We start from the raw sequence: 20,474 nt of genomic DNA on the forward strand, positions 1-20,474 counted from the left end.
CAAACATTTGGTCATATATCGTAGAATGTGGTTAAAATATTGAACAGATTCCCGCCAGCTTATTAGAGGAATGATAGAAGTAATTCCATACTTCATTGCAACACTGATTCAGGGAGGTGGGAGCTCAGCGGTTAAGGGATTGGAAGATCCTTGGTTTAAATCCAAGCACCACCAAGCTGCCACTGCAGGGCCCTTGAGTAAGGCCCTTAACCCTCACCTGCTCAGTTGTAAGTTGCTCTGGAAAAGGGCGTCTGCCAAATGCCATAAAATGTAAATTATTCTTTTTACCTTTCTCAATAAGGTTAGAATGCATCACAGGTCAAGGTTATTATAATCCAGAATTAAAATCCCTATGTGGAGTCTTTAAGGGTTAAGTCAATGGTATTCTGCTCAGATAGTTTTTCTCTCCCTGCTGTCTGTCTACATGCACAACAGAGATAATGATGTAGTCTGAGCCCTGCGTGTAGGAGTACTGTGTGATGCGCGATAGAAAGACAGCCGTGTGTAAAACATCTAAAGAATTTGCCCCTAAGCAGGTCCAAAACCTGCAATTTACAAACGTAAAGCACGTGCTGAGATTTACTGATGATATTTCAAATATAGCATTTTGTCCTTGTAAGATGCCGATCAAAGAGGAGAAAAGTCAAATTAAGTTTCTAACTTTACCAGGTGAATCGGAGATGTTCATGGATGTGGAGTCTAGAAGCGCAGACCCTATCCCCTTCGTGAAGCAAGTAGTCTCAGGGGCCCCGGGCCGACGCGGTTAGATTGGGCATCCCGCGCCGATCGCAGCCGTGTCTTAGTCTCGTCAGTACGAGGTTTTTGGAAAAGGTGTCTTTTTTTTTTTTATTTATTTTTTATTAGATCGAAAGGCTCTTGATCGCGGCACCTGGTGTTTTTTTATTATTTTATTTAATTTTTTTTTGTGTCAAAAAGAATGAATTGAAGCAATTAGGCCTGCCGTATTTTTCGGGCTGTGTTCAAAGATAAAATCCTGCCCAAATCAAAAGAATAGTATGAAATTGATTAATATTGCATTAGAAAGCATAATGCTATTTTTAAACAGATTGGCAATATAACGTTTTGTTTGTTGTCTGTGCGCACTTGTGCTTCGCTATTTATTTATTTCTTTTTCAAGCTTTTTAAAAGATTGAACTACTCTTGAATAGGTCACCATTCACTGGTTCACAGCAGAACCGTATCAGAGGAATGCTGGAATATGCTCACCAGATGTTTCTCAGTTCTAATAGGCCTGTAGCTTTATCTGTTCCCTCTGCATACCTCGGTTTCACTCCCTCACTCCTCCTCTGTCCTGAGAACCTGATCACTGCATTCCTCCATCCCTTTCTCTCTCCGTCCCGCCTTCCAAAGTTCCTCCTCCCTCAGGGCCAGCCTGAGGACAAAGCATGAGCTCCGACTGCACCTCGCATATCGGCTCGTCTTACACAGCTAATGCATGCAATAGAAATGTCTCTCGGACTGAGAGAAAGGTCACATCCAGCGCTGTGCTTTTGTTTACCGCATTAAAATGACTAGCGTGTGTGTGTGTGTGTGTGTGTGTGTGTGTGTGTGTGTGTGTGTGTGTGTGTGTATAAATTCATATCTCAAATGCATATAGAAGGTGTCTTGTATTTGTTCTATAAAGTAGTGTTATAACTATACTAATAATATAGTAATATGTTCATAACCGCATCAGTGGACAGTAAAAAAAAAATCTGTAACAATATAATAATGTAATTGTTATAAAATATTACTTTATTATACCTACATGAGCCAGTAGCTAATAGTTTTACTTTCAATTCCTTTCTTGTAATGCTCAGTTATCTTTTAAGACAGAAACAAATCTAATGCACCTCAGTTCGCGCATTTCTAAAAATGTGACTAAACTAAAACCAAGTGTGTCATCCGCTGCTGGTGCTCATGTTCAAATGACTATTTTTTTTCCTTTTAAAAACATTTTTGCTGAACACACTTGGAATGTCCTTGCAACAGCAATAGGCCTGTTTTTTAGTAAAAAGATCCTCATCTACTTGCCCACACATGTCCTGCCTGACACACACACACACACACACACACACACACACACACACACACACACACCTTTATATGACCATGATTCACTTCCATTCTTCTGAGGTCCTCATGTTTTTTTCAGCATGACTCATTATTCTGTAGTCTGCAATCACATACAATTATGCATCATTCTGTATTTCAGCAAAATGCATACGTGCATATATTTGTCATGATGACCAGAACAAAGTTGTCATGGCAACATATTGCACCTTTAGCAAAACTAAGCATGTGTTCTAACATTGATTTACTATGGTAAAGATATAACAGCTTGCTCACATTGCGAAGTTGTAACGCATGTAAAAATGGCTGCTTCTCTAACATTCGCTTTATTGAAGACACCTAAATGTTTTTGTGGTTAACCAATCATGTGGCAGCAGTAAAGAATCTTGCAGTTATTGGTCAAGAGCTTCTACATCAACCATAAGAATGAAACAAAAGTGTGACTTTGATTGTGACATCTGTGTTTGTACCGGATGGGCAAGTCAAGTCAAGTTTATTTCTATAGCGCTTTTCACAACAGTCTCAAATCAGCTTCAAAGAATTTAACAGTTAAGGTGAACGATGTGCATTTACTCCTGATGAGCAGCCATGGCGACTGTGGCAAGGAAAGACTCCCTTAGATGTTATGAGGAAGAAACCTTGAGAGGAACCAGACTCAAAAGGGGAAGCCATCCTCATTTGGGTGATCTCATGAGTGTGATCATAAATCTTTAAACAATACAGAACACTGGAGAGAGAGAACTAACATGATTACTGGAATGTAAGATTATAAGGAATGTCATTTCTACAGTCTTTTACAGTAGAAACTGCTTCTGTTTAAATTCACACGGGACGATTTCTCAGAATGAGATAAAAAAAAGTATGCGTCTGTAGATGGAAATTCCACAGGTGATTGGTGAGAGGAAAATATCTGACTAGCTTGTGCTGTCAGGAAGGTTATAATAAGTCATTGGGTTTTACTTCTATCAGTTCAGAACAAGACAAACATCATGGGCTCAAACTATGACATTTTTTTGGGCGAGACTCAAGATAAGGGAGATACCTTGCAATAAGATAATGAAGTAAAATTTGTTTTTCTATGCTAGCACTTCCTTGGCAGAAATAAATTTGATTTGCAGTCATCCTGATTGTTTTGTATACATTCAGTGGATAGCTATTTAGCACAAACATTTTGAGAGGAACAAATGTAAATTGCCACAACACTCATGACCTTATCTGCGGCCTTTTTACATAAACTAAGTTGATTATGCAAAGAGTCTTGTGACAGAAATGATTATTATAGCCCTAATATATCATAGTAGTTCTGATACTTAAATACATTTGAAGGCAAATACTTTTGTACTTTTACTCAAGTGAAAGTGTAAAGGGAGCAATTTCACTTTTACTATTTACTTGAATTTAAGTTTGTGTACTTCGTACACCACTGATGAACACCACCAGGTAAACCATAGCATTAACCCGTATTGAGCAAGAAATACGCACTTTGCGATCGCAGCTCTCATGACAAATGCCAGTGATGGTAACATTAACTTTCATAGCAGAGTTCATACTGCCTCTCTTTTCCTTTATGCACGCTTCCAAACTTTATTTAGCTTTTTCCTTTCTGTAAATTCAGCTCATGTTATTTTCTGAAGGGCTGTTGCAGGTGTGATCAAGAACTGACTGATTTCTCTGGCTCTCTGTGGTTCATGCAGGTGGAATATATTTTTAAATAATTGGAGTTTTGCAGGCTATAATGGCCAAGCAGAGTTATGAAGTGCTCTGAATGAATGCTTTACAGAATATATTTGAAATGTCATTTGATTGAAAAAAAAAAAGAAAAAGTGACAGAAATGCTTTTACCTAATAGCATTAGATATTTCTGGCAATGTCCTGGTAGTAGTTATGGCGTAAGTGGTAAATGCTGATAGTTTTCTGTTTGTTAAAAGTGCATTAACCTGTTAGACCTTTGACCTGTTAGATAGGTTTCCAGCAAGGATAATGAGGATGTGTCTTTATATTGATTCTGTTGATCTAGGATTGCCATGATAAACTTTTTTAATGGAATCATCATGTGGAGGTATTTGTGTCCAATATTTATGTTTAGGATCTGGATTATGTCTTTATATTATGTGCTTGTTGATACAGTTTTTTTGTGAAAACATGTTTATTTTGCATTTTTTGTCTCTAGTGTCAGTACTTTTTCCATTGCTGGCAAATCAAGTGGGCGTGGTATGTCAGTGGTTATACATTCAACTTCTGATTGAATGGTTGTGAGTTCAAATGCAATCACTATCAAGTTGACAATTTTGGGCCCCAGAGAAAGGCCCTAAATCCTCAATCACTCTGGTGTATACACTCTCAGACAAATTTGATCATTTATACAGGGAAGTGGTGCCTTACCATGGCTGCCCTGCACTCTGACCCCTCCTTCCTGACAAGCTGGGATATGCAAAAACTTAGGAGGTTGGTAATTCAGTGGTTCAGGTTCTAGGTAGCTGATCAGAAGGTTGGGAATTCAAGTTCTGGTGTATGGCCAAGGTGCCACTCATTGGGGCCTTGGGAAAGGCTCTTAAGCCTCTGTGCTCTAGGGGCACCCTATTATGGACCCTGTTCTATGACCTCAGCTTCCTAACATCGCTGCTATATTCGAAGAAGGAATTTCACTGTGCTGTAAAAGTACATATGTCAAGTAAAAAGAACCCTTTACAACTGAGCATAATATAATATTATTTACACATTATTGATTTGCTGCCGCAGGTTTTTATTTTTGTATTTATTTTTTATAGATAAGTTCTTTCCTCAAAATACAGAAGTAACACAATTAGAATTGTTTTGGCATCTGGCATAGTTGCGATTGCCCTCTTTGATTGCTCAGTTAAAGATAAATATTGCTGAAAAGGATGAGCATGTGAGAGCATGATTCTGTGAAATGAAAGTAAGCTTATGTGGGCAAATATTAAACTTAAAGGTTCTTTTTCATTTTGTAAAATGACTGAAAATAGCTTCCTGTAGTATGGATTCTGATGCAGCCTGCTCCGTGGTGTTGGTACCACATTAGAATGCAGATCATACCAGTTAATTAGCTTTAATTCTGTATTTAACCTGGTGCAATCTCATGTTTCAATTATTCACTCAAGGATTTAGTGCATCGGTAGGAAATCAAGGTCGTTGTGAGATTGCTGGGGATGTGACTTGGATAATTATATTGTAATCCTGAAATCTACTATGCCACATAATAAACAGTGATTTTAGACCATGATTTAGCCTGCGAAAAAGGCAGAGGGAAAAAACAAAAACAAAACAAAAATATGGATTTTGCTAAATATCACAATTGAAGCTTTTGTTTTGAGTATTTATTCTTAAATATCCTTTCATTACATTTACCCACTTCAAATCTATACACATACAACATCTGGACAAACGCTTGTGATCACCTGTCCATAAGATTTGTATGTGCTTATTAAACATACCATTCCACATCTAGTCCCAATTTGGTGTTATAGTAATCTCCACTCTTCTGAGAAGATGTTCCACTAGATTTTGGAGGGTGTTTGTGGAGGTTTGTGCTCATTCAGGAACAAGGGTGTTAGTACTGTCAGGTGATGTAGGTGAGGTGAGGAGGTCTAGAGTGCAGTTCAGTGTTCCAATTCATCCCAGAGGTGTTCAGTAGGGTTGACGTCAGTGCTCTATAGAGGGCCACTCAAGACATTTCACTCCAACCCATGTAAACCATGCCTTCAAGGAGCTGGCTTTGTGCACAGGGAAATGCTGGAACAGGTTTGGGGTTCAAGTGAGGGTCAAGGCATGTCATTCAGAAAAAAACCCAAACACTTTTGAAACAAAAGGTGAAACAATAATATAGGAAAAATGTAGCATGGCATGTTTGGAGAAAAAAAGAAGTGCGTGTGTACGTGTGTACGTGTGTGCGTGTGTGTGCGTGTGTGCGTGTGTGCGATCCCAAGAACACCACACCCACAGTGACCTCTGAAGGCCGGAATATTAGGATACGCGACTGCAAGTGACTGAGGTGAACAATGTATAAGGGAATCTAATCTCATCACTCATAAGCCCTTGAAGCCTTTTGCCCTATAATGCAGAATAACTCAATACCTTGTTTTGAAAAAGAAGATAGCTGAAGGAAAATAGCACTGAAAAACAATTAGCCTAGCTGATTTCCTGACTTTGATTTGTGAGTCCATACGAGAGACTCTTGTAAACCTGTGTAATTAAAGACAATTTGGCAAGAGGAATCGGCCCAAATTGAGCCACAATCTTTGTTAATTTTGAACAATACATGCTTTTGTGTTCACATTTTTGAAAACATGAGAGAAATCATGTCTAAATTTAAATGCGATTACTCACACTGAAAGTATAATTAATAGCAACACCTTTTAGCATTATCAGAAGATGGTGTGTAAAGATTAGGGTGATTATTGGATGTGAGGACTTGTATGTAGGTGATCTATCTTTGTGTATACCGCTGAAGCTCAGCAAATCTGTCACCTCAAGGAGAAAATGTATGGAAGTGTGAACGTGCATGTTATCTCTTGTGAATATTGCAGTTTATGTATATTGCAGCATTTGTAGTGAGGTAGATGTGTGTGTGTGTGTGTGTGTGTGTGTGTGTGTGTGTGTGTGTGTGTGTGTGTGTGTGTGTTTAGCGGACAGGGATTAGAGCCTGTGGGAAGTCCTGCAGCAGTGTCTGGACAACGGGTGGGGCTCCAGCTTATCTCTTTGCTGATGTGGCACACACCGATATGCACGCACACTCACACACATACACATATACGCACACACTCTGATCTTACCAGGACAATTCGAGAGACTATAGCAAAACTCAGCTGATGTATTAAAATGAAATTAAACAGAATTTTCTTTTTCTTTTGGCTGCTCCCTATAGGGGTCGCCACAGTGATCATCTGTCTTCATACTACTGTCCTCTACATCTGCCTCTTTCAAACCAACTACCTGCATGTCTTCCTTCATCACATCCATAAACCTCCTCCTTGGCCTTCCTCTTTTCCTCCTTCCTGGTGACTCCATCCTCAGCATTCTCCTCCTGATGTACCCCATGTCCCTCCTCTGCACATGTCCAAACCATCTCAATCGGGCCTGCCTCACTTTTTTATGATAAACGTGGTCAGATGCAAAATAATTTTTTCTTTCTTTTCTTAGTTTACATTCTACTGCATCAGATATTTATTTAAATTGCTTATTAGTAAACTATAATAAATACTTTAATAATACTTATTCTGATTATGATGCTGATTCATGGTTGGAATTAGTGCTGTCCTCTAGAGGAGAGTTGAGGTACAACATGAATTCTACAATTGTAAATCCCAGATTTTTTTTTACACAGAATGGATGTATGGAGAGAAGTAAAAAAAAACACTAAAAGAAATAAAGCAGGAATGTTATAGATGCAGCATCTAAAGACAAGTCCTTACGTGTCCTTATGATTGTCACTAATCATAAACTCAGACTAAGGTGTGTTTGTTTGTTCATGCCTCATTTTGTCGGATTCGGTCACTGTTACAAGGACCCTATCTTACACCTGGTGTTATGCCTGGTGTATTTGATATGGGATATGTTTTGTCAAAATTGTGGTAGACTAGTTTCAGCTTAATATTAAAACAAGTTTACAGGAAATGTGGGGGAAAATTTTAGAATAATTTTACAGGTCACAATGAATCAATTTCCGATTTCTCTGGAAGTCCTAAGAGGCCATGCATAATATATTTTTTATTGTTTTAAAAAAAAAAATAAAATGGGTTACAATCAAGGTTTTAAGCCTTCGATCCATGGAAAAAACTCTAACAATCAGTTCTGGAGGAGACCGAACAAGACAGATGAAGCAGAGGAGCTTCGTTCATACACCAACAGGATGCACCAGAAATGTTGGATGTTTATGAGAAATAAAGTCAGAAATGGCGGATTGCAAAAAACAAAAAAAAAAAAGGTGGAATTAGGCAAACTTTTTAGCTTCATCCATTTTTGAACATCTGTCCCTGTATGTGTATGTATATGTTAGTGTGTGTGTGTGTGTGTGTGTGTGTGTGTGTGTGTGTGTGTGTGTGTGTAACATTCATTTATTTAGCGTTGTAATTCCGGTATAAGCAGAGTATCCCATGCTAAGGCCTGTGTGGTGATTTATTCAAATGTTAGCTTAATGCTAAACTGCCACCTTGTAGTTTCCCTTGGCTGTTAGCAATGTTAATCTAATCTTAAACTAATAAAATAAACCTTTAAAAGCTAACATATCATGTCTCATTAGTTACTCTTTTGATCTAAATTGCTAAAAAAAACAACAAAAAAACATTGCCAGTCTATTTTTTGCCTCATTATTGAGAATAAGGTCAAGCTTTCAGGTTGAATGGGTTTGTTTCTTTAGCGCTTTAGTGTTAAATACACATTGGGGCATGTCCTTAATAAGACTGTCCCTCTGACTCGTGGGAAGCAGTGACCTTGGGCATGTAAATATTGTTTAATCAGCACATTCCTGCATTTGTGTGGGTTGTTTCACTGTAGAATGTTTTAAACCGTTTGACTTCTTACATACACTTATGATTTTCAGTTCCAGTTTTCAGTTTTCTAATCCAATTCACTTATAGTTTATGATCATTGTTGTCCAAACAGTGAACCTTATTTTGCCCAAGGCATTTATTTTAAAAATTCTTTGATTTGTTCTTTGATTCTATCATTCAATATTACTCAGTACTTTTTTTTTCATTGTCACTTTGTCTGTCTTTTTTCTTCACTATTTAAGATTTTTTTTAGCTTTTCATTTTTTTCTTGCAGGAATTTTATTTATTTATTTTTTATTGTTTTTGGTCTTTCATGTTTTCCTCCTTTCTCTTCGAATTTGCTTTTATATACACGCTGATCTTCACATATCTTCACACATTTTTTGTGTGAGGTGAGTTTTCTCGTCCTCCAGCTTTTCAGCTTCATGCCAGAGTAAGCAGGATTCGGGAGCATGTGAGGTTGCCTAGCGTTATCCCTGGCATCCGAAAAATCCTTATTCGCAGCCAGTTTATAAAGCAATTTCTTATTTATTTGGCTAATCTAACCAGCACTTTATCACAAAATTAATGTCACGTGTGCAAAGTCACATGGTAGATTATTCTTTAGCCTTTTTTTATCTGTACAGATTTAGAATTTAATGAACAAAAACATCTCATTTTAGCTCTCGGTAGTGGAATTTGCTCAGTTCTTTGTCCTTGATTTCAGTCTGGCTCCTCTGCTAGGAAGTGTGATATGGCTGGACTTGCACATAAAATGCAGCTCTGATATCTAATGATGAGAGAATTGGCATGTTTGGAGTTTTGTTCTCAGCAAGGCATAATAATATAATGGCCCCGCCACTGCTAAAGACAAAGTGGACTCTCGTGTGTTTAAATGTTTAATATGAAAAAATTTAGAGTTTTGATCGTCCTAGATTTGAGTGTCGTAGTTGATCTGAACTGACATTTTATAGACTATAATAGACGAGTTATGCATCATTCAGCTTACCTCAGACGTTTGCATTTATATTTTACCCCCTTATTCAGAGTGACTTACTATTATCACATTCATAAAACAGTTAAGGGTTTCGCTCAAGGGCTCAGCAGTGGCAGCTTAGTGGTGGTGGGATTTGAGCTCATGACCTTCTGACCAGAAGTCCTGCATCTTAACCCCTTTCCCCGTAGTCAGAAGTGACTGGGCGGCTCTTGGATTGATGCCTTTTTTTTTAAACCTGTGTTGATCTGAGCAACAAAATGAGGGGAATAATTATGGTCATGAGCTGCATGACATCACTATATAGTTCTAGTTGAAACCAAAGAACCTTGTGAAGTTGCTTAGTTGGTGATGTTAGTTTTTTCTGACTGGGGAACGATTTTATGTAGATTTCTACACCAGATTGATTCCTGCTCAGAAAGGGTTTTTTTTTTTTAGGAAAACTATTTCAGTGTATTTTTAGATTTGTTGAATATACTATAAAAGTGCAAATAGGAGGTGGTATTAAAAGGTTTTAGGACTAGCTCTGTTTACAAGAAAGTACTTAGTTAATGTATGTTTACACACTTAGATTAGTCTCAAAACATTTTGATAGCACCTCGTATTAAAAAGGTGCTGTTTCACTGGCGTTTGATTGGAGTTGAAATGTAAATATAGTAGGCCAGGTGACATTTAAGCATTGTAGCATTGCTGCATCTCAGGGCCCAGGGTTAAGCCAGAGCTCATTTACAGAGCGGCTTCTCTATGTTTTTGTGTAGGTTTCCTTCTGCCTCCCAAAAATTTCAGCATATAGATTGGTGATTCTCAGTTGTTCCTATGTAAGAATGAGGGGGGTCTGCCAGTATGTTGCCCGCACACAGAACTGGCACCCCATCCAGGATCTCTTCAGACTAAATGCCTCGTGTTTTACATCAGGATCTGAAATTCCTACAGCACTAATAAGCAATTTATTCTGATCATAGAAGATTGGGTCTTAACATTGTGCCCTGATTAGTCCTGTTTTTTTGAGTGGTCAGTGAAAAAAATCCATGAGATCTGAGACCAGAGTTGACTGGGAAAGCTGATCCTTCTTATTATAACTTGATAGCAGAAATGGGGAGGAAAATAGCAGGGGAACACTTTGGCCCCTAGGTCAAAGGTCAGACCATTCTGATGCTACAGAACAGCTGTCAAGACTTTGGAAAGCTCGGGTAGACTACATGCTCAGCTTGGTTTCTCCCCACAGAGACTGGGTAAGAGCGAGAGCAATGGGCAGTTCTTCACTAATGGATATTTGATTCTCTTTTGGGAGGGCAGAGTTTTAGAGGACCAGACCGGAACCACCAAGGGAGTCTGTAACTGGACACTTGTTGCCCTAGTTTTTCTTTTTAGATTTTGGATGAGTCAACAGTTAACCAAACTGCAGTTAATATTAATATCATTTCATCATTCTTGTTTTGTTCTTGACACATGGGGTTTAATAATGAGGGATGGTAGTTCTAGAGTGCTGTACATCATTCTTCATATTGATCGGTAATTAATCACATTTACGAGGCGTATATGTGCATTTGAGGAAGAGAAAGAGGGTGAGCGCAGCGTAAATCTCATCAGAAAAGTCTCATAATTGCATAATGGTCACAACTTGAGGCCTCTTATGCATGGTAAGTGTGTTCATGTTGCCACGGTAGCAGTGTGCCTCGTTTTATTGTGCCAATCATGGAGATCAGTCATTGGAGATGCCGTATAGCCTGAAGCTGTTTTTTACAGCTAGTTTACATACCGACAAGGGCCTCCTGCTGCTACTCCCAGCCTTACTTCAGCATACCAACGAGCAGGCGTCTGGGTGCACACTTGCCTAAGATCATCAGCATACATAACCTAAGGGTGGGGGTAAGAATGTTGGAGAGCAGGTCTAATTAAAGCAGCCGTTTAGCTGGCAGCATAACGACAGTCTGTATAGCTATCTGCCTATATTCCCAGCGTAACCTTGAATTATCGCTCAATTGCTACTACTACTGGTAGAGTCACTAATCACAGGTTAGGTCTCGGTCACTACTGTGTAATCAAGGGCTAGGGTTAGGGTTGGGGTTAGGGTATTAATGAATAACCCACAATTGCTATACTACAACTGTTGACACTGCAGAAGGATTAGTATCAATTGGTTAGAATTATTTGCTGTGGTTCGTACAAAAGTAGATAGAATAAGTATAGAACAGACTTAACAACTGGGCAACATCAGTTGTCAATGACGTTTTTAAATCAGTTTTTAGATTGACTGGGCCTCATTCAGCAAGCTGGAAGCGAACAGATTTATTTATACATCATTTACAAGAACATTGTGTGTGAAATTTTGTTATCTGCCTTTTTAGACCACTCAGATTTCAGCCATATACGGTTTAGTACACTGTGAAATAAAGCAACATTCGTTCAGGATCAAGGTGCTACAGAAAACACCGGGAATAAACTAAATGAGACAATTCTAACTTGAACAAATATACCTATACACAGGACCCGTGGAATATATATATATATATATATATATATATATATATATATATATATATATATATATATATTTTTGAGCGTTCAGGAAGGCTAACTAATTTTTAAACTTTACATGGCACTGTATAATAGAACAGCGAGGTGCAATGTACTCCATTTCTTCTTTTATCATTTTTTTTCGTCATATCTTTTTTTTCATCCTTTTAACTGCCATGTCTCAAGCTGCAATCTCTATTTTTATTAAATGATCAGTTGAGTAGAATAGTTCAGAGAGTTTAGTTCAGGAGCAAATGTACAGAGAACAGTAACAGTAAGACTTTTTCATAAGCTTAGACATTAGTACAGGTCCATAAAATGCAATGGAGGCCACATCAATTTTCTCAAAGTACCTGAATGTTAAACACAATGAGGAGACTGTCTACTGCCTTCCTCTCGATGTACAAAGTTTCAAGTACATGCAATAAGGCTAGTCATATCCTGTTTTTCAACTAAATGCTGAAGGTAATGTAAAAAAGTGCTTGGATATTTTTGTGAATAGACAAAAAAGTGGGTGCTGAAGAGGTTTGTTCAATCATAACTCTTTAAGTTAACCATTAAACTTGTTCTTGTCTTGTGGAATGTTGATGTTTGTTAATTTTAAATTAGCTTAGATTTTTTCTATTACTTCTGTGCATATAATACTGAAATTATGTATATACAAATCAGGCTTAACTGTGGCATTATAACAATATGACCTGTGACTGAATAAGACTGATTTATCTCTTCATCATGGCACCTGTGTGTGGGTGGAAATATTGGGCAGCAAGTGAGCATTTTGTCCTCAAAGTCGATGTGTTGGAAGCAGGAAAAATGGGCAAGCGTAAGGATTTGAGCGAGTTTGAAAAGCGCCAAATTGTGATGGTTAGATGACTGGGCATCAGACAGAGCATCTCCAAAACTGCAGCTCTTAATGCTCGACGGGTCAGGACTGTTTTTGGCAGAAACACAATATTAGGTAGGTGGTCATAATGTTATGCCTGATCTTTGTGTGTGCGTGTTATATCTCCACCTCTTTCTTTTTTTACAATATGTTTTGGGATTTCTTTTGCCGATTTTCCACATGGAAAAACTCCATAATGGATTATTTGAGACCGGTTGAGAGACACGAGAGATTTCTTTATTAAAGCTGTTCTTACATGGCTACTTTGCAACATTTAAACCATCAAATTAATAAATTATTTTAAAATGTGTATTTTTTTTCTGGTTGATGGCCAGCCACCACCACTCACACTGCAATGTGGAACTTCTGCATTTGTGGGTTGTCTTTTTTGGATGTTCCTGCATTACATGACTCCCTGCCTGTGTTTTTTTTTTTTTTTTTTTAACTGTGAACCATCTCCTGTTGGAAAGATAAATATGAAATGAGTAATCTGGAGCAACAAGCACCATGGTATATAAACACCAGCTAATGAGCACCTGTTTGAACTTGTTTTATAACGGCTGGTGTTTGTGTGCGTCACTGAGGCACAGAGAGTTCTTATCTCTTGCAGTGAGATGATCTTGGACGGTATCTCAAAGTGATGCGCAGTTCGTGTCTGTCACCGTATACCCTCAAGGCAAGTGATGAGTTGTGGACTTTGTGCCAAAAGAAACAGCTGATCTTTGACCCCTCCCCTCATTGATTTTGTGTGTCTTCATTTGTCTAAAATGTTCCAAGGTGCACAGTATAAGCTCTAACAATGCTGTTCCCTTGACATTGACATGTGGTGTTTGATTAAGGGAAGAGGAAGTAGTTCTGCTTTGAAAGGTTTTGAAATCATGTAGAAGGAGTCCACTAGAACCTGGATATGATGAGCTCAGTATCTGTCACTACTGAGCAAACTTGCTTCAACTGCTAGAAGGGTTTTTAATGTCTGTTACCCTGGTCTAAAAAATATTACTGTATAATTCAGCCATTAAAAACACACAAGCAAGTATTGAACCAACCAACTAATGAATCAACCAATAGATCGCCGTGCAGCATGCAGTCTTGCAATGTTTCAGCAATCAACTATGGATTAACTAATTACTTGGCCGACTTCTAGTTTTCTGTTAAGTGTGTGTGTGTGTGTGTGTGTGTGTCTTGCATTGTCTAGTGGAATGTGGTTGGTATGTTGAAACTCTGCAATAAAGAACTCAATAAGTAAAAAAAAAAAATGGATGGAAATAAATACAACATACACTATGACTGATTGTTACATTGCATCAACCCTACTGAACTCACAAACATTCCAGTTTCAGCCATTCACACAGGAAGCAACTAATCTCTCTCCCTCCCATCTTCTGCTTTCGGTATGAAAGGTCAGAATTCCCATTCCACAATGCATACAAAAAACCCCTAAAATTATTGGGAAATTTATCTTGGACTAATAAAAATAGGAACTAGTAGTTATAAATCACTGTTTAATCTGCACATAAAGTAACATAGCTGATGACTGCAATTTTTTTAGTGTTTCATGACACAATAATGTGCCAATGCCCTTCATGGAATATTGCCGCCATAAAGAGGTGTACTTGTTCTAACATTGTTTATGTAGTATGTGGTATGTGTGAAAGTAACATCTACATGAATTCTGAGACCAACGTTTTCCCAGCAGAACATTGCCCAGAGCTCTACACCGCCTCCAATGTCTTGCCCTCTTCTGATAGTACATCCTGGTGTTATCTATTTTCCAGGATGTTCACGATATAAAAGAAAATGTGCTTCATCACCAGGCAACCCTCTATCATGGCTCCAGTTTTAATGTTCACGTGTCCATTGTTGGAGCTTTCTGTGGGAGAAACGAGTCAACATCCTAACAGGGCTGCAGCTGTGTAGCTCCATACGCATCAAGTTGGGAACACTGTGTGTTCGATCCGAGCGAGCATTAACTGTTTCAGCTATTTGTATTTCTGATGCTCTTATGTTTGATCAGACTGGGTGGATTAGTCTTTGCTTCACACATCAGTGGGCCTTGGGTGTTCCTGAACTCACTGTTCGCTTAATATATGAAATACTGACCCACCCTTTGCATTTGTAAAATATAATCAATGTTCTTTACTACACCAGTGGTTTGTTGGTATGTTAATGCTGGTTTGTGTTGAACTTGTCTGTGCTTTTCATGATCATAGCTGTTGGCTCAGCTGCCACCTTCACTCCAGTTTTTTTCTGTGTTGGTGCACGTTCATCTGGCAGTAACCCAGACGTCTTGCACTAAGCTTGTCCTTACCCATCATCCATGCTGTGTAAAGTACACATACTTATCTTTTTCTCTCAAAACTTCTCTGTGAAAAGCTGAGTCACGTGAAATAAACAAAGAAGAGGAAGAAAGGAAGTGTGTTACCCAAGCATACTTGTCCTAGCGTTTGCTTTAGTGTTTATTGTATGGTTAGCTGGTGATGATAAGAGGTTTTATAACAAAACCAGCTTGGCTTTGCTCAGACTTTCTTTCTTTCTTTTTTTTACTTTATTGATCAAAACTCTGAAATTCTACACGTGTTCAAAGCTCATGTTTTAGGCTCCTTATAAGAATCCGAGGTCCTGTGCCGCTGGATCCTCAGTATACAGACACAGCTGTTAATCCTTGGTCTGTACCTTGTTCTGAATATAATCATTACACCAAATAATATCCACATTATGTTCAGAATTGTCATTGGCATATTTACTATTACATACTTGACGACGAATTAAGCACAAACTAGTGCTTTACAATATTTAGCAACATGATCGTGTGATGTGTTATATGCTGAAGTTTATTATTTTCCCAGAACAGAATACCCTGAAGTGATTTATTCTTTTTACACTGCAGTTATTTGCCATTTGAAAGCAATTTTAATGTTATATGCAAAACACTACGTTCAGTGATGTACGTGCATCTCCACAACTAAGGCCGATCCAATTCGCATCTCGATGCCAACAATATGATACATTTAAAGATGCATATAAAACCGATACTTATGTAATGTGATGCGATACAATTCACCCCATTACGATGCAGTGTGATCCGATTTGATTCAAGACATTGTGTTTCAATGCAATACAATGCAATGTAAAAAAAAATAAATGCTGCTATACAATTCAACATGGTACAGGTAGTTCATTTCTCTTTGGTTTAGAAAGACAATAAATCATAAATTTATTTACATTAACCATAGGGTATCTGCAAGAATGAAAGGGAAAGTTTATAGGTCTGTGGTGAGACCTTCGATGTTGTATGGATTAGAGACAGTAGCATTGAGTAAAAGACAGGAGGTGGAGCTGAAGATGTTAAGGTTTTCGTTGGGAGTGACGACGATGGACAGGATTAGAAATGAGTTTATTAGAGGGACAGCGCATGTTGGATGTTTTGGAGACAAGGTGAGGGAGGTGAGATTGAGATGGTTTGGACATGTGCAGAGGCGGGCCATGCGTTATATTGGTAGGAGAATGCTGAGGATGGAGCCACCAGAAAGGAGGAAAAGAGGAAGGCCAAGGAGGAGGTTTATGGATATGGTGAGGGAAGACATGCAGGTAGTTGGTGTGAAAGAGGCAGACGTAGAGGACAGGGTGGTATGGAGACAGATACATACATACATACATACATACATTTAACTTTAAAAAAGCATTTCACTGCATGTCGTACTCTGTGTGTATGTGAGAAAATTTGATTTGATTTGATTTGACATGGGCACACTTAGTACTCACTCCTACTTTTCAATGTACTAAACTGCTACCCGTACGCACACATTCCCACACACACAGTCAGTTCTGCTTGGCTTCTCTCTCCCCCAAGGCTCTTTTCTCTTTCTTTTTTATCCTCCTCGGTAGTCACTGAACTGGAGCACACTGATCAGCCAAATCAGCCACAGGTGGGATTCTCACCGTTCCTTTCCTCTGGCTCCGCCCTTCACTCACATACTGGTGCAACATACACCTCTATGCTACAGTAGCAGTGTGTATCACGTCTTTTCAGCCGATGCTCGGCATTGCGCATAGCGATGCCCCTGACACACACTTCTTATGTTATGCTGATGTTGCTTCCAGAGGTGGATTTAAACCTTAGTAGTAAGGGATGCATTCAATGAGAAGTGGTTTTTAGGTGCTATGTGCTCTGTTGGCTTTGATTGGTCTTCTACTTCATGGTTGAGCTCTTGTTGCTTGTAAACTCTTCTCAATAAAAGCAGTTGAACAGGGTGGTTTGAACAGGGCTGATGAACAGATGCCATGTCTTAATCACTGAACTTTTCATCATGACCCGTTTTACTACAGAGTTTGCAGGGGGGGGACGACGACACTATAACCTAATCACTAGGTGGCATACATTTGACCTTTGATGTTGTGTAGCTAGTATATATATTATATAAAATTAATATTGTGTAGCTCGTCTAGCTAAAATGTCCAGGTAACAAAAATCATGTAGCTTGAGAGTATTTAAATTACGGGATATTATTAACCATGTAACAAAGTCACAGTGAGAGTATTTCATTTCCTGAACATGCAAAAGGTTTTCGACTAGTTGAGTTATATCTGTATATATAGCTGCCTGAAGCTACAAAACATTATTTACAAGACCAACCCTTTTCCTGGGCAGGTCTTTGTTACTAGGTCTTTGTTGTTAGAATGTACACACCCAGCAGAATACAGGGCTTTGCACATGCGAGTTTCTGCTAAAATCTTTAACAGCTCTCAGCTGTTTTGTTAAACTCGATATGTGTTCTTAGTGTGGGCTCTTTGTTATGCAGTTGTTTTTTTTCTAAACTCTGGGACCATATATATTAATAGAGATGACATCATTTTCGAGTAGATTATATAATTTATTAAATAAGAAGTGGTGGTTTAGGGGAAGTTGTAGTTCAGTGGTTAAGGTATTTTTTTACCTTGGAATGGAAGGTCATGATCCCAGCACCACCAAGCTGCTGGACCCATTAACAAGGCCCTTAACCCTCACCAGCTCAGTTGTAAGTCTGTTATAACGGCTTCTGCCAAATGTCATGAATGTAAATGTAAATATACACCTATCAAGGGAGACATCATAACATTTATGACTGGTGAGCAGCAAATAAACATTTTGTCATTAAAGTTGATGTGTTAGAAGCAGGAAATGGGACAAATTGTGTTGGCTAATCGACTGTCTCCAAAACTGCAGTGGCCGGTATCTATCAAACGTGGTCCAAGGAAGGAACAGTGGTGAACCAGCGACAGGGTCATGGGCAGCCAAGGCACATTGATGCATGTAGGAAGCAAAGGCTGGTCTGTGTGGTCCGATCCAACAGACGAGCTCCTGTAGCTCAAATTTCTAAAGAATTTAATGTTGTTAATGCTCAATGGGTCATGACTATTTTGGCAGCAAAAGGGGGACCAACACTATATTAGGCAGGTGGTCATAATGTTAGGTCTGATTGTTATATAAGAAAACTGACTCAAAAAAAATGGCTCTGATTTGGCTCTTGTGGCTGTTGAACATACAGTTTAATGGGTCAAGTCAAACAGTCTATCAGCAGAATAATGATAAATTATAGTTGACTGGTTTATTTAATTAGTTTCATCCGACTGCACATTGACAATGAATGGCTTCCACATTTTAAGTCTTTTTATGCCTGAATGTCTGAAAGAATCTTCTAACCTCAGCCTAGAGTTTTGGTGTTTTGAAGCAGTTTGTGTTGTATTATGCATAATGTATTAATGAAAATTCCAAAATGAAACTGCTTAGTTACCCGTTGGTTGGTCGGCAATTACTTATCATTACTCACATCTGGTGCTTTAATACGCTTGTCCGTCACGTATTTAGAGTGACGTTGAGTGAATAGGCTGTAAACACCTCCAGGCCATCATTCATTGTCCTGTCAGCAAGACAAAACAAAAATACATGCACAGACACACGCACATACATGCATGCGTGTATTTCTGTGACCAGGCATGTGTCCATTTCGGTTCCTTTGTCTCCATGTTGCAGAGCAGGTTAGAAAGTGACCCCTTTCCCCTCCCCTTCTCTTTACCCCCCCGACCCCCTCATACGACTCTTTTGAGTGTGTACAGAGATTCTCACGTTTTCTGAAGATTGCTGCCACTTAGTTGGCTCCATTCGGACTCGGAAGGGTGTGTGTGTGTGTGTGTGTGTGTGTGTGTGTGTGTGTGTGTGTGTGTGTGTGTGAGACACGAATCAAGTTTGTAAATTAAACACACCCCCACCACCATTTTTTTATGGCCTCCCCCAGTATGTTTTTCAGTCTTCCAATTTAAAGGATGACGACTTCTGTTTGAAATAGATTTTATAGGCCGTGTTTACCATGAAGGTGCAGAGAGAGATGGAGATGAGGGGGCTTTGCAGATTCCCAGACAGCCGATTGTAAAAAGGACGACACCTAATCCTGCTACCGTGCGTCTGGATCAGCAGCTCTGCCGTCACTCGGAGCATGAGAAGAGAAAATTTGCGAGAGGTGTAGACAACTCGCTTCAGTATGTCATCCAATAGAGTAGTTTAAATCCAAATTTGTAATCTGTCATAGGTTTATATTTCTAGCTTTTTGTGTGTGTGTGTGTGTGTGTGTGTGTGTGTGTGTGTGTGTGTGTGTGTGTATGGGCTTCCTCCTGCTTGGCTGGCCTCCGTCTTGACTCTCCGCCACCGTTGCGGTTACTCATAGGTCGAGCATGTCAGGATAGGTTATTCTTAGTGCCTGCTCCCCAATCAGTCATTGGAGAAAGGTTTGTGGACGGAGGGGGGCAAAAAAAAAAGGTAGCCAGTCAGAAGTCCCCATCTGCACAATGTTTACCGGGATATTTTCGACCCCGAAGAGATCACATATTTACCACCAAGAGCTGTACGACCTTGTCATTTTGGCGCAGAGAGAAAGAAGGAGCACTCAGGAAGAAGAGTCTTTATCTCGCAGGGAAAAGCAGGATGTCCTGAAACTAGCTTGAAAAAAGCAATAAAACGGGAGAGAAGAAGTGAAAGTCTCTCAGAGGAGGAGCTGCTGTCCCAGGGCTGGCCCCTGCTTTGCAGCAGCTCCGTGCACAGGCGTGTGTGTGTTAGTGTGTATGGGAGGACGTGATGAGAGCACAGGGAGAGGCTGAGGCTCGGGGAGGAGCGAGCAGAATCGGCCGAGGACTCTTGGGTCTCAGCGAAGTGCAGGCAGCCTACTGGAGCACAGGACCCGATTAAACGGGGACACACTCGCTGGCTGAGTGTATTTTTTTTTCCTCCAACAGGGCCACTTGGGGGGGGCAACTTTTTATTATTTTTTTTTACTTTTTATTTGTATATCTTTTGAGCAGCTGCGTAAAGGACCAGCATCACCAGCACCACCAGCACCATGACTCGATGGCTTAAATGCACTTCCATGTACTTTGTAGGTATCAAATGAACACGAGGACAGTTGTAGAACAAATATTTCTTAAGATGGAGATCAGTTATTGTAATCCTGCTTAGAGTTGTTTAAACTTTACTGAGAAACTTGTGTGTGTGTGT

At 39.2% G+C, this 20,474-nt stretch overlaps 1 protein-coding gene across 3 annotated transcripts in view; it reads left to right on the top strand.

Annotated features, from left to right (window-relative positions):
- Window positions 1-20,474, top strand: part of uacab (uveal autoantigen with coiled-coil domains and ankyrin repeats b) — a 54,390-nt gene that overhangs the window by 9,217 nt on the left and 24,699 nt on the right. Inside the window, exon 1 of one of the 3 annotated variants that reach the window (XM_046840419.1) lies at window positions 19,847-20,355. The exons of the other annotated variants lie outside the window; for them this stretch is intronic. Within the exon in view, the coding sequence (XP_046696375.1) occupies window positions 20,320-20,355 (36 nt within the window). The 5' untranslated portion in view covers window positions 19,847-20,319. Of the gene's footprint in view, window positions 1-19,846; window positions 20,356-20,474 lie in introns of those variants that run through there. 3 annotated transcript variants of the gene reach the window in all.

The sequence above is a fragment of the Silurus meridionalis genome, chromosome 26, assembly GCF_014805685.1.
Source record: "Silurus meridionalis isolate SWU-2019-XX chromosome 26, ASM1480568v1, whole genome shotgun sequence".
Classification (NCBI taxonomy): domain Eukaryota; kingdom Metazoa; phylum Chordata; class Actinopteri; order Siluriformes; family Siluridae; genus Silurus; species Silurus meridionalis.